This window comes from Pinus tabuliformis, chromosome 4_2, assembly GCF_031772625.1.
Source record: "Pinus tabuliformis cultivar Carrire ecotype Pingquan chromosome 4_2, CPIR1, whole genome shotgun sequence".
In the NCBI taxonomy this organism is placed as follows: Eukaryota; Viridiplantae; Streptophyta; class Pinopsida; order Pinales; family Pinaceae; genus Pinus; species Pinus tabuliformis.
The window spans coordinates 596018759-596031483 of NC_142304.1; the positions used below are offsets into that span (position 1 = coordinate 596018759).

General features: G+C 36.0%; 1 protein-coding gene across 2 annotated transcripts in view; it reads right to left on the reverse strand.

The window, feature by feature from the left end:
• Positions 1–12198, reverse strand: part of LOC149170706 (centromere protein X) — a 124503-nt gene extending 112305 nt beyond the window's left edge. For both annotated transcript variants that reach the window (XM_089427335.1, XM_089427334.1), the window contains exons 1-3: positions 12019–12198; positions 11820–11868; positions 11621–11658 (exon numbers count right to left, since the gene is read on the reverse strand). In XM_089427335.1, coding sequence (XP_089283461.1) covers positions 11621–11658; positions 11820–11868; positions 12019–12048 — 117 coding nt within the window. In that variant the 5' untranslated portion in view covers positions 12049–12198. The remainder of the gene's footprint in view (positions 1–11620; positions 11659–11819; positions 11869–12018) is intronic.
• Positions 12199–12725: the final 527 nt, after the last annotated feature.

The following is a 12725-nucleotide window of genomic DNA, read 5'->3' on the forward strand; positions in this document are numbered from 1 at the left end:
TATAATTGAGGAATCGATTGTCAAAGATTTGGTTCCTAATCCTGTTGATTTGGGGAGCAACATCTATAACGACCCCTGAGGTTTGTATTTGATTATGTACATATGAAAGTATATTATTGATTGGGGTTGTGTTTGTACAAGTAAATTCCTCGAAGGTTTTTGATAGCATGTTGGTTACCGATCAGTTTGATCGGGAGAAATTTGTGGTCCTTGATCTGCTGGATCAAGGGGTGTTGAGGCTTTGTAAGTGAAGCATTGCCTAGGAAGACATTTGGCCGACACTTTGTGTTGATGTCTAGGTCCTGAAGTTGGAAAGGTGGCATTGGTCATTGAGCTCTGACACACACCTGGATTTCTGGGTTGATGGTTAGCAAGTAAGCCTGATGGTACCTAGAGAGGCTGAAAGTTTGAGCCAATCTTAGTCCCACCTGGATAGATTGCCTTGGTTAGGAATCTAGTCCATGCCATTGGGATGCATAAATTGTTGAGAGACCAATGGATAGATTTCCCTGGTCGGGATTCTAGTCCATGGCATTGCAGTGCTAAAGTTTTTCAAGGTTCATATAGTTTGAGATCTTCCATTGTATTTGTGCATTATGAATACATTCCTAGTTAAGAGGGAGTGTTGGAAAATGTGACTAGGTTCGGTCTTCATTTAATGTATTTGAGTCATCATGTAATGTACTTGTCAAAAGAATAAAGAAAAGATTTATTATTATTATTATTGTGACTTATTAAAGCATGGGTTTCATGCTTGAGTCACCATGTTTTAGGTCAAAGTCCCCATTGAAGACTTCTAGGATTTATTTTGTCAATAGAGTCATTGTACTTTTAAAGAGACCCTTCTTGGGCTTTTGAATCATATAAAAAGGTTTAGTATTGAGTCAAACATGATTTATGTATCCTCCACACCAAGTCAGCCTAGAAGAAGATCAAGTCGGCCTAAGAACACTATTCAACCTCACATGAAGCCTATAAATACAAGCTCATCAAATTCATTTGGAATCACTCTCTTTCACGGGAAGTTCAATATCTCTTGTAGCTAGGAAAAGTGCGAAGTCTGTTACCGAGAAGTCAAAGTGAGTGTGAGTTTGGGTTAGTCTAAGGAGAAAGGAAAAATCAAAATTTTGGTGCCTCTCTCTCTCTGTTTCGTGTCCTAGATTAGGAGATCGAAATCTTCCAAGTTTCACTGTTGCCAGAAGCTGTCAGTTGCCGGAAGTTGTTGCCTAGTCGAAGTTGTTGGAAAGGGGTCAAAATTCTGGGAGGCTGACTTGGTGTGGAGGAAAGGTCTGGTCTTGGTCTAGGGTGAAGAGTCTCAAAGAATACTATTGAAAGGAAGAATTTCTTGACTGATTTTTCCCCTCGAAAGGGGTTTTGCCCTGGCATAGTGCCTACATCTGGTGTCATTGTTTTATGTGCTACTACCTTGGCAATTGCTTACAAAAAAAAAAACCACCTGGACCAAAAAATTTGATTTCCCCTAAGAAAATATTTTCCTTCTGGCCTAACAAATTTTTTGTGGTTCTTTTCTACCTTGGAAATGAGAGCTTTCTCCATTTTGAATTTGATCCTTTTTTTGGAAAGTGCACATTCTTTTTTTAATTATTTTTCCACTTTGAGAAAAAATTATTCTCTCTTTTTTATCTTTTGACTAATTTTTGGCTAAATTTTTGCCATTTTTTGCAAAAAAAAATAATAATTATGACTCTAAAGGGGATTAGACATATTTTCCACCCTCAAAATGTGTCTAGATAGAAAGTTTAGGGGTTGAGGTGTAAAATTAAGTACGTGTACCCCCTAGAACTCCTATAGGCACTTTTTACATCTTTACATTAGATATTACATAGAAAATCCCATACAAAAGGGAATTTTGACAATAAAAACATGACCTCTCGACTTGCTGCACTCAAATTGTCAAAGTTCCAAGGAAGCTGAAGTACCAACTTTTTCAACAAGAATCGGATCACATATCAGCAGTCTGTGTGTCATGGTCATCCCATTCTGCAAGCTATATATTGTAAATGATCTTAGTAAAACCTTGAGTCTATTTAACAACCTAGGCAAGCTATAATTTGATAATGAATTCCATCCTAGGAGGTTTTTTAACCTCGTTGATTACTTGTGTTTTTAGACACGGCTAATCAAAAGAGTTTTTTTCCCTCCAGCTTAAACCCCAAAGCTAGGGTGAAATTTAATGTCGAATTATTAGATAAGTACAAGTGTTTTTAGCCGAATCTAATGTAAAAGTGATTTGCAAATAATTTAAGCTAATTGGGCTAAATTATTTTATTACAAATCACTTGATTTACACGTATTGTGTCGCAAATGGGTTATGTGTCTTGAGGGTCTAATCCAAATGTGTTCCCTCTTTAAGTCTTGTAAATGAAAAATCTTATGTATTAGAGGGTTGGAAAAATAATTAAATCCTCTCATGTGTAAATTAATTAATTTTTCTATCAAAATAAAATTAAATCCTAGGCCAGAAAATTTAGAGTCAAATTAAATTGTCTTAAGAAAATAAATTCTTGAAATGGAAAAATTCGTGAGTCTTGAAAGAATCAATTTTTAAAAGTCCTCCACCAAGGAAATATTGTATATTTCAAGAAAATTTGGACCCTTGGACCTTGGTGGTTAAGTCGAAGTCAATTTTTTGAAGAAATTAGCTCGAAATAATTTTTTTTGAGCTAATTTAAATGGAATTAAATGATAAATTCGAAAATTCCTCAAAAATAAATAATTAAGAGCAAAGATTATTTCGACAAAGATCAAAAAAATTAACCGTTATTTTTCCATTTTGAGGATTTATCTATAAATTAGAGAGTCAGTTGAGTCTCTAGTCATCTTTATCTTTGGCTAGAATTATTGTTGAAGCATTTTGGAAACTATTGTCCCGCTGGGAACTATTTTTTCTACTATAATAAAAGACTTTGGGGTGCAACTCAAGGTGTTCTTGTTCTTTGATCTATGGTATGTATTGACTACAGGTTTCCTATGTGGTGATTTATATTATTATTTCAAGATAATACATAGTGTTTGCAGGTACTCAATCCTTGGTCTCCAAATTCACAAACTGTGGGCAAAGGGTTACTTTGCTTGGATCCTTGGTTTTTATATGGTGGATTGAATCTTCACTAAGGCTATAGTGAGCATTGATTTTCTGAAGCATTGTAGCCATTCTTTCAAGGCAAAAATATCATAAAAAATATTTTCTCAAAATCTATTTTAAAAAACCATGTATATTTTGTAATTAATTATGTAATTTAAATTGTAAATTATTTTTCTAACTTGGGTTAGAGTTTTCGTATTCATTTTGTATATATTTGGGATTTGGGTGTTGTAAATTTTGTTTTTGCAGGTTAGATCAAAGAGTTAAGTGGAAGAAGAACTAGAACTAGGCCCTTGAGGGTAAGATCTGGTCTCTTGGAAATTGTTTGCAGGGTTTCCATGGAAGAAATTTCAGAAAATCAAAGAGCTGAAGCATAAAAAAATTTGGAGCAAGGATTTCAAACTTTTCAGGGCTTTTAGCCCCGATTTTGCCTTCCTAGGCCTCAGCGTCAACCTTTCTTCCCTCACCGCCTTGATTTAGGGCCAAATTTTGGCCTTGCCGTGGGGTTTTGAGGCTTTGGCCTCCCTCTTCCTCTCCTCCTCGACCCTCCTAGGCCAGCCATAGGCACCCCTCTCGGCCTCCCCTCTCTCGACCCTCCTCCCTTGGCCTTCCTCCCTCCTCCATCCTCCCTTGGCCTCCCTCCTCAGCCATCCTCTCCCTCTCCCCCTAAGTAACAACCCTCTAAGGGCTTGTGACTCCCTTTCCTTGGCCTTTAGGCCATAGGCCTTATGACTCTTCCTAGGCCTCTAAGCGCTCCATACCCCCAACGCTAGCCTCATTAAGCATAGTGTTGCCTCTTTGAGGCCTTATTCTTCATCCTTGGACCCCGATATATCATCCTAGCCCTTTTAAATTTTATCCCCACAAATTTGACTCCCTTTGCCTTGTTCTCCATTTTCTTGGCCTCTTTTGCCCTAAATTGACTTGAAACCATAATCTAAAGTTTTAAGGCTAAATACTTAGCGGGCTTGCAGGTTTAAGGTCTCAAAATTCATATTTTTCAAGCGGCAACGTGATCCCAAAATTTCAATGAATTTCAACCACAGGGTCTTCAAAGCCTTGGGCCTAGGGTTTGACCTCTAAACCCTTGTTTTGCTTTAGTTTTATTACAGCAGTCAAATCATTAATATCTATGCCCTAAAATCAAAAATTAAATGGTCAAAATCATTTAGAATTGCAAAATCTTCACTTTCACAAGTTTTGGCCACTTGGGGATCTCTAATTTGACCTAGATCTAACTTTTTAGCTTGTTGGAATTTAATGCATAATTGTAAAGTTCAAGTCTGAAATATTTCTAAAGCATATATTTGATAGGGATCAAAAAATTTGGATTTTTAGTTTCCGGCAAAAACTTACTATTTTTAGACATTTTGGGCATCATTTGCAATATCACTAGCTTGTTGGTTTACGACTAATTTACTGTTGTAATAAATTTATCAGTTCTGAAATTTCTGAATCACACTTCCTAAAAGACCTAAAAATTGAATTTTTTGAGTTCTAGTGCATTTTTACTATTTTTGGGCATATTGACCATCTATTTTTAACTTTTTTAAATTGTTGATTTGTGGTTGTCTACTGTTGTAAACTAACAATCAGATCTGAAATATCACTAAATACATCATCACAAAGTAGGCTAAATAAGTTAATTTACATTTGCTAGTCAAAAAGAATTTTTATGTTTTGTGTAGGGCATATTTCATGATTTGAAGTGGTTTCCTCACTGCTGTTATAACATTGATAAAGTTTGAATTTTATAAATTTTTGTTTCTGATATAAATTGTCATAGATCTGAAATTGGCTTATCTCATCTTTGCACTCAGAATCTGACATTGATCTTGTTGATTGACATAATATCTTGTGTTAATAATCATTGGTGGATAAGTTGGTTACTTGAAATTTACACTTGTATCTCTTAGCACTCATCTTGTTTAAGATTGTATCACAACATTGTTAAGTATTCTTGCATTAAGACAAATTTCACGGAAGTACGTAAGCAACTTAAACAATCTTAACTCTAGATAATCTCACCCATAATCTCTTACATAAGCATACTAGATTTAGATTTCATTAATGATTTACTGCCTAGCATAAGCTAGGTTGATAGAGATATAGGGCAACCCTTCTCACTTAGCTTGAGGGGCCGTGGCAACTCTTCAATGGTTAACACAGAGACCTTGCAGTCATCAGAGCCATAGTCTCTATAGCGCCAGAGGCATCAAGTGATAGGAGCACAGCAAAAGGTATTGTTAATCGGGCTTTAGCCCGCTTCCTATTGGTCGCCTTCCCACAGCCTACCTTGGAGCCCAGCTTCAAAATAGTTAAAAGAAGGTTACATCTAAATCAAGCATTTAACTAAAATAACCAAGATCTTTGCATCACACATAGGTCATAGATTTGCATATCATTCAAGTTAGTCAATCATCTTAAGCAGCGGGTGTCCATCTGGTCATTTGGTTCCAATTTATTATAAGAAAGAATTTGTGACTCCATTAAGGCACTAATCTCATACTTTAAAATCTAATTTAATCAATAATCTTGCTCGAATTTAACCAATTGGCTAGGCCACTCATCCGTGTCTCCCAAACAAGTTGGTTTCCAACTTGTTTTCCTTCATCTCATTTTATAGGGATTACCCCCCATAGCCTGTTGTTGGGAGACAACTAGAACAGAGTTGGCAAGGATTAGAGTGACAGCCCCCACCCTGAGTGTTGTCGCAGTGCCTATACAATCCGAGTGACAACTAGACTCAACCAAATTTTGCTACACTTTACAAATGATCTAGTATGATAGTTTACATAGACTTGATGCACTGGACTCACCTAAGACCTTACCATTGAGTCCCATTATAGCTTTGGGGCATGTTTGGGAGAAAAAATCTACCAATTATAAATGTTTAAAAACACAAATAATTGGCGAAGGAAAAAAAAACTCCCTAAAGTGAAACTTTTTGGTAAAAAATCATAGGCTACCTAGATGTTTTACATGGCTTTATAAATATTTAATATACTATAAACATTTTTACATGATGGCCCACAAAGCTGTAGAATTTGGATTACAACTAAAGACCAAAGGCTACAATGATGATGATGAACTCTGAAAAAATTTATTGTCCCGAACTGTACTCTTCTTATAGGGTAGTTGACACCTGAGGGGTCAACAGGACCCAATCGACAAATGTGGACCCAGATAGGGAAAATATGAAAACGGCTTGTAATGAGCGGAGGGGAGTGAGATATATGGTATCGGGAAGCGGGACCACACAACCAAAATCAGGCTTTCCCATGTAGTGTCGCTCCTAAAGCTAATACCCAATAAAAGAGATCCCATGGGACTAGGATACAGGATTAATCCCCCAGTTGAGGTAAGGGAACAAGAGTATAGTCAAAGTCGTTCCTTCTTCCAAGTCACCCAACAATCCATGCCCAATTGTGCTTAAGAAAAACAAGCATAAATACCTAATTACATAATGAAAAACCATACCTTTGGGATTGGGTGGCCTGCCTTCAAACATACGATCATGAAAGATGAGCAAGGGTACACAATGGTTGGCTCAGGTGGCAAAGAAAAGTAGCACATCAAAGCTATCAAGTGGCTGGAAGGGGATGTTGGTTGTCGACTGCAAACAAATTTAGGAGAAAATTTCGGCTAACAAGCTACAAGCTAAAAGAGATGAATAGGAGAAAAGTTTCTCCTAGGGGTTACCCACTTTTGGTGGGTGACAGGGCCAACAATACCAACTAGTTTTTATGTTTACAAACTAACACTATCCAAGGTTTTGTCACTCAACGGCTATTCACACCAACTATCCTAACCTTAGGTCAACCAAGACTGCTCAAGTTTACTGTTGGACCCTGTTATGTGCTACCCTACAACATTACTTCCGTACCTCTATGTGTCCTTTGTTGCCTCAGCTTCAGTGAATCGCACCTTCTAAATCTTGAGTGCAGCCCTTTAGGCAACCCGCTTCCCTAACTCAACCTTATGTTGTTACAGGAGACAAAAACCCAGCCTTTTGATGCCTCACTCCCCTTTGATGCCACAAGTAGCTCAATCTGTTGCCCACTTCCAGCATTCATTGCCCCTACAAGATGAGCCCTAACCCTTCTGCCTCCCAGACAAGCCGCTACTCAGTGCGTTCCTCTTTTTCCAACCCTCGTTGTCCCTAAGAGATGAGTCTTGTTGCACTCAAATTGTCAAAGATTCCAAGGAAGCGTAAGTACCAACCTTTTCAACAAGGATCGGATCACATATCAGTAGTCCATGTGTCATGGTCATCCCATTCTGCAAGTTATATATTGCAAATGATCTTAGTAAACCTTGAGTCTATGTAACAACCTAGGTAAGCCTATAATTTGATGACGAATTCCATTGTGGGAGGTTTTTTAACCTAATTGATTACATGTGTCTTGACACGGTTAATCAGAAGAGTTTTTCCCTCTAGCTTAAACACCAAAGCTAGGGCGAAATTTATCGTCGGATTACAAGGTGAGTCCTAGTGTTTTAGTCAAGTCTAATGTAAAAGTGGTTAGGGAATAATTTAAGCTAATTAGCTTAATTATTTTATTACAAATCACTTGGTTTACTAGATCATATTGTGTCGCAGATGGGTTATGTGTCTTGAGGATCTAAGACGAATGTATATTCCCTCTTTGAGTCTTGTAAACGAAAAATCATATGTATTAGAGGGTTGGAAAAATAATTAATTGCCTCATGTGTAAATTAATTAATTTTTATAGCAAAATAAAATTAAAGGAGTTGTCTTTAGTGCGACTTTTTGGAATTTCCAGTGCCAGAATCCAGCGGAAATATTTGAGGTGAAATCTTGATTTGTGTTCTTTGAACTAGTTTTTTTATTGTATATATGGATTCAGCACCCTGAAAAACCCCTAGGGCACTTAGATTGTGCAAGGATTACCCATCAAACTTGTGATTTCAATAAATTACTATTGGATTTTAGAGAAATTAGACTGAAAAAACCCACCGAAAAAACTTCCAAAAAGTCTCACTAAAGACAACTCGAAAATTAAATCTTAAGCCAAAAAATTAATTCATTAAAGTCAAATTAAATTGTCTTAGGAAAATGAATTCTCCAAATGGAAAAATTCGTGGGTCTTGAAAGAATCAATTTTTAAAGGTCCACCAAGGGAATATTGTATATTTCAAGAAAATTTGAACCCTTGGACCTTGGTAGTTATGTCAAAGTTAAATTTTTTAGGAAATGGCTCAAAATAATTAATTTTGAGCTAATTAAAATGGAATTAAATGATAAATTCAAAAATTCCTCAAAAAGAAAAATAAAAAAATCAAAGGCCAAGATTAAAAAAACTTGAAGTTAATGGCCAAAAATATTTTAACGAAGATCAAAGAAACTAGTCATTATTTTTCCATTTGGAGGATTTATCTATAAATTAGAGAGTCAGTTGAGTCTCTAGTCATCTTGATCTTTGGCTAGAATTGTTGTTGAAGCATTTTGTAAATTTTTGTCCCGCTGGGAACTATTTTTTCTATTATAATAAAAGACTTTGGGGTGCAACTCGAGGTATTCTTGTTCGTTGATCTATGGTATGTATTGACTACGAGCTTCCTATGTGCTACTTTACTTGAAAGTTGATATATTTTTGTAGGAATTTTGATTCAAATACTTTCCAACAAAATTTTACTATTCTTTGATATATTGGGGATTGTTTTCAGCATTGTTGGGTTGTCGATTTGTCATCTCTTTACTGCTGTAATAAATAGATCAGATCTGAAATTTATGAATCACATTCTCTAAATAGCCCTAGAAAATAATTTTTTCAAGTTTTTGTGAAATTTTACTATTTTTTGACATCTTGGACATTGTTTTGGGCCTCATTAGTTTGTTGATTTGTGATCTATTTAATGTTGTTATAAATATATCAGATCTGAAATATCACTAAATACTTCATCATAAAGTGGGCTAAACAAGTTAATTTACATTTGTTGGTCATTGGAAATTTTTATGTTTCATGGTTGAGCAAAATTTCATGATTTAAAGTGGCTTCCTCATTGCTGTCATAACACTAATAAAATCTGAAATTTCTGAATTATTACTATTGATATAGACTGTCATAAATCTGAAATTGACTTATATCATCTTGGTCTTAAAGGTTGTCTAACTTTTCACTCAAAATCTGAAGTTAATCTTGTTGATAGAGTTATCTTGGGCTTCTAAATTTGAATTGGTATTATATCTTGTGTTGATAATCATTGGTGAATAAGTTGATTTACTTAAGCATCTTGTGGATTGACCTATAGTTAAATTTTGCACTTGTATCGTTAAGCACTCATCTTGTATTAAGATCGTTTTTCCTATTGTTGTTAAGTACTATTGGCATAAAGAGTAATCATAACTTAAGTACTTAAGAAACTCAAACAATCTTAATTCAATATAACATCACTCATCATCTTGCATTTAGCGTCCTAGATCTAGCTTGCATTAATAATTTACCTCCTAGCATAACCTAGGTTGATAGAGATATAGGGCAACCATTTTCACACGAGCTTGAGAGATTCACTTTCTCCTAGTAGTTAACAGAGTGACCTTGCAGTCGTTAGAGCCATAGTCTCTGCAGCGCCGGAGGCACTGAGTGAGTGAAACACAGGGGGGGTATCATTAATCAGGCCACTATCTGCTCCCCGTTGGCTTCCATTTCACTACTTACTTTGAGAATTGCTTCTCAAAACAGTTGGGGCAAATGTTACATTTAGGCTAGGCATCTAATTAAAATTTACCAAGATCACTACATCTCACATAGGTCCTAGGTCTTGCATATCATATAGGTTAGTCAAGCATTCAAGCAGCAGGTGATCATCCAGTCATTTGGTTCCAATTTATAGAAAACAAAAATTTGTGACTCCATTAAAGCATTAGTCTCACACTTTAAAATCTAATTTAATGAATAATCTTGCTTGAATTTAACCAATTGGCTAGGCCACTCATCTGTGTCTCCCAAACAAGTTGGTTTCCAACTTGTTTTCCTTCATTTCATTCCGTAGGGACTACCTCCCATAGCCTATTGTTAGGAACAGAGTGGGTGGGGATCAAAGTTACAGCCCCCATCCTGAGCGTTGTCGTGGTGCCTATACAATCCGGGCGACAACAAGTCTCAACCATTTGCTGGCTTAGAAAGATAGCTTTTCCAGCCTTCAATGCTCTAGAAAAATGATTCACTAGACCTTTGCTGCCACAGATAAACAACTCCAACCCTTCGCTGCCTAAGAAGATTGTAACCCAACCAGAAATTTGGTCTCATAGCAGAACAAAGTGGAGAGATTAGCTAGGGTGGGATCTTTCACCACTGAAACCAACTAGAGAAAAGAAGTCTTAAAACCCTCCAAGAACCTCAGCCCAAAATCAAAAAAATGATGATCTTAATGACTATTGTTCCTTCCTTTTATAGATTATCTTTGGGGCTTTTCCCTCCTAAATTCAAATTTGAGTGACTTGCAAGTTTCCCTACAATTGCTCCAATTTAATTTTTATATCTAATGTTACCAAGTAACATTAAATAATAATTTTCCCTTTTTAAATGACTATGGCCTATGGGGTTAAATAGCCTACTACATCCTTCCTTGGGCAATTAATTTGAAAAGGACATTACATCCAAATAATAATTTATTTGTGAAGTGATTTATCTTTATGACCTGAACAATGAACGTTTAGTTATTTGCACTGATGCAAACTTTCTGTTATGAATATGAATCATGATGTTAAGGATGACCTGGGTTTTGTTATGAATATGAATGTGATGTCTCTTTTTAATTTTAGAATTTTGAATGATTTGCAAAACTTTTTGTATGACAAGTGTTGATAGTTAAAAGAAATTAAATTTTCATGTATGTGTTAAATAACCTAGAACATTTCTTGTCATGAAACCTAATTTCCATTTCCCTAGAATTGGTGCCTACGTTTTTTGTTTGGTTACAAAGAATCTAAACCTGGATTATCTAGAAAGCTCTTATTACCATGGTTGCCTATTTTTCCACGTGGGAAGTCGATCCTCTTCAAGGAGTCAACGACCACTGTTGGTAGAACCCGCCCTCTCTGCCAGGCACACAAAAGCAGACTAATGGGATTTTATGGTTCGACACCCGCACCCCCCTCCTTGAGCAATTTTGTTGGACACTTTTGGGAAGGGTGATTTGGGGAGTGCCTCGGGTCACTGGGACCATTGTGAATGATTGTGATGATCGAAAAATTCATAGTCAGTCAGTGCAGACCTCCCAAACCATTGTGGAAACATAGGCACCTAATAAGCATGGAGTTTTGTTTGTGACTGAAGCTTTGCCAGCACAAAATCAAAATCCCACTTCATATTTTACACCATCGCCGGTCGACATATGCAATCTAGATGCATTATGCCATATTTTATACTTTTTTTCTTGTTTTCTCTGTTAAATTGCCAGACTAGCACATATATTCAATTTCAAACAGTTGTCTGATCAATAACTCATCCAGAAATAAGAAATATGCAGTGTTATGCACCAGCGTACCTCCAATTCTGTTTCCCCGCCCTCTTTATGTGCGCGTTCTGAAAAAACAGTAGCAACACGGATTGATATCAGAAATAAAAGTGGAGATGTTTTCATTTTTGCACTTTAAAACAACCCTGCGTTTAATGAAGCTTTGAATAGAGATCAGAGGATAGTGGAAAAACAAATAGGCCAATGTATTTGCAATTGAATAAACCACCTTTGCTTGTTTGACTCCAGACCAACTTGAAAAGCTCGTGGATTGTCTCCTGCAATTAATAACGACATCAATGAATTCAAACCCATCAACGATTTCGTGTCATTAGAAGCCATAAAACATATCGCACCCGCACTCTGAAAGTATGTTGAATAGCAAAATTGTAGTAGAAATTTGAGGGGAAAAGATGGATGCAAAGTACCGGATTGAAGGGGTTTGGATACTCCTCCATGCTTCCGCACCTGCTGTTGGTGGTTGTTCCTATCAATATTTAGGAGGGCATATGATGTTCTTTCTGCGTGCTTCTGCTAATATCACCTAAAATTTAAGATTTATTTGGCGCCCTTTCTCTCAGCCAGGCCATACTCGCCTCCAACGCCTGCTGTGTGTTATAAAATAATATAAATAAAAACAAATATTTATATTCATTTTTCAATTTAAAAGAAAGTTCAAAAAACTACGATATGGTTTAAGTTTTAAATGAATTTACATCAGTAAAAAGGTTTGTTATTAAAATGTAAATTGTGCAAGTAAAGTTCACCTAAGTTGCCACATGAGAGGGAAAATGAATCTACACTAATGATAATAATAAAAAGTAGGGGTTATTAAAACATAATTCCATGAGTAAAATTCACCCGAGATACCTTGCCATGGACTATTTTTGAAGATGACAACCTCAAAATGTTGGAGCATTTTGTGTATGTGAAAAATTAAAATGTTATATTCGTAAACGTATGCTATGAAAGTACAAGTTGTGAGGTATTAGGGAAGGGGAGTAATTATGCTTACTCGAGTTCTATTTTGGGAAAAATATAAAGAAAAATAAATGTTATATTGGTAAAAAGTGTGGTAGGAAAGTAAGGCTAGTTAAAGGGTATTTGGAAAATGCAAATAATTATGTTTATTTTA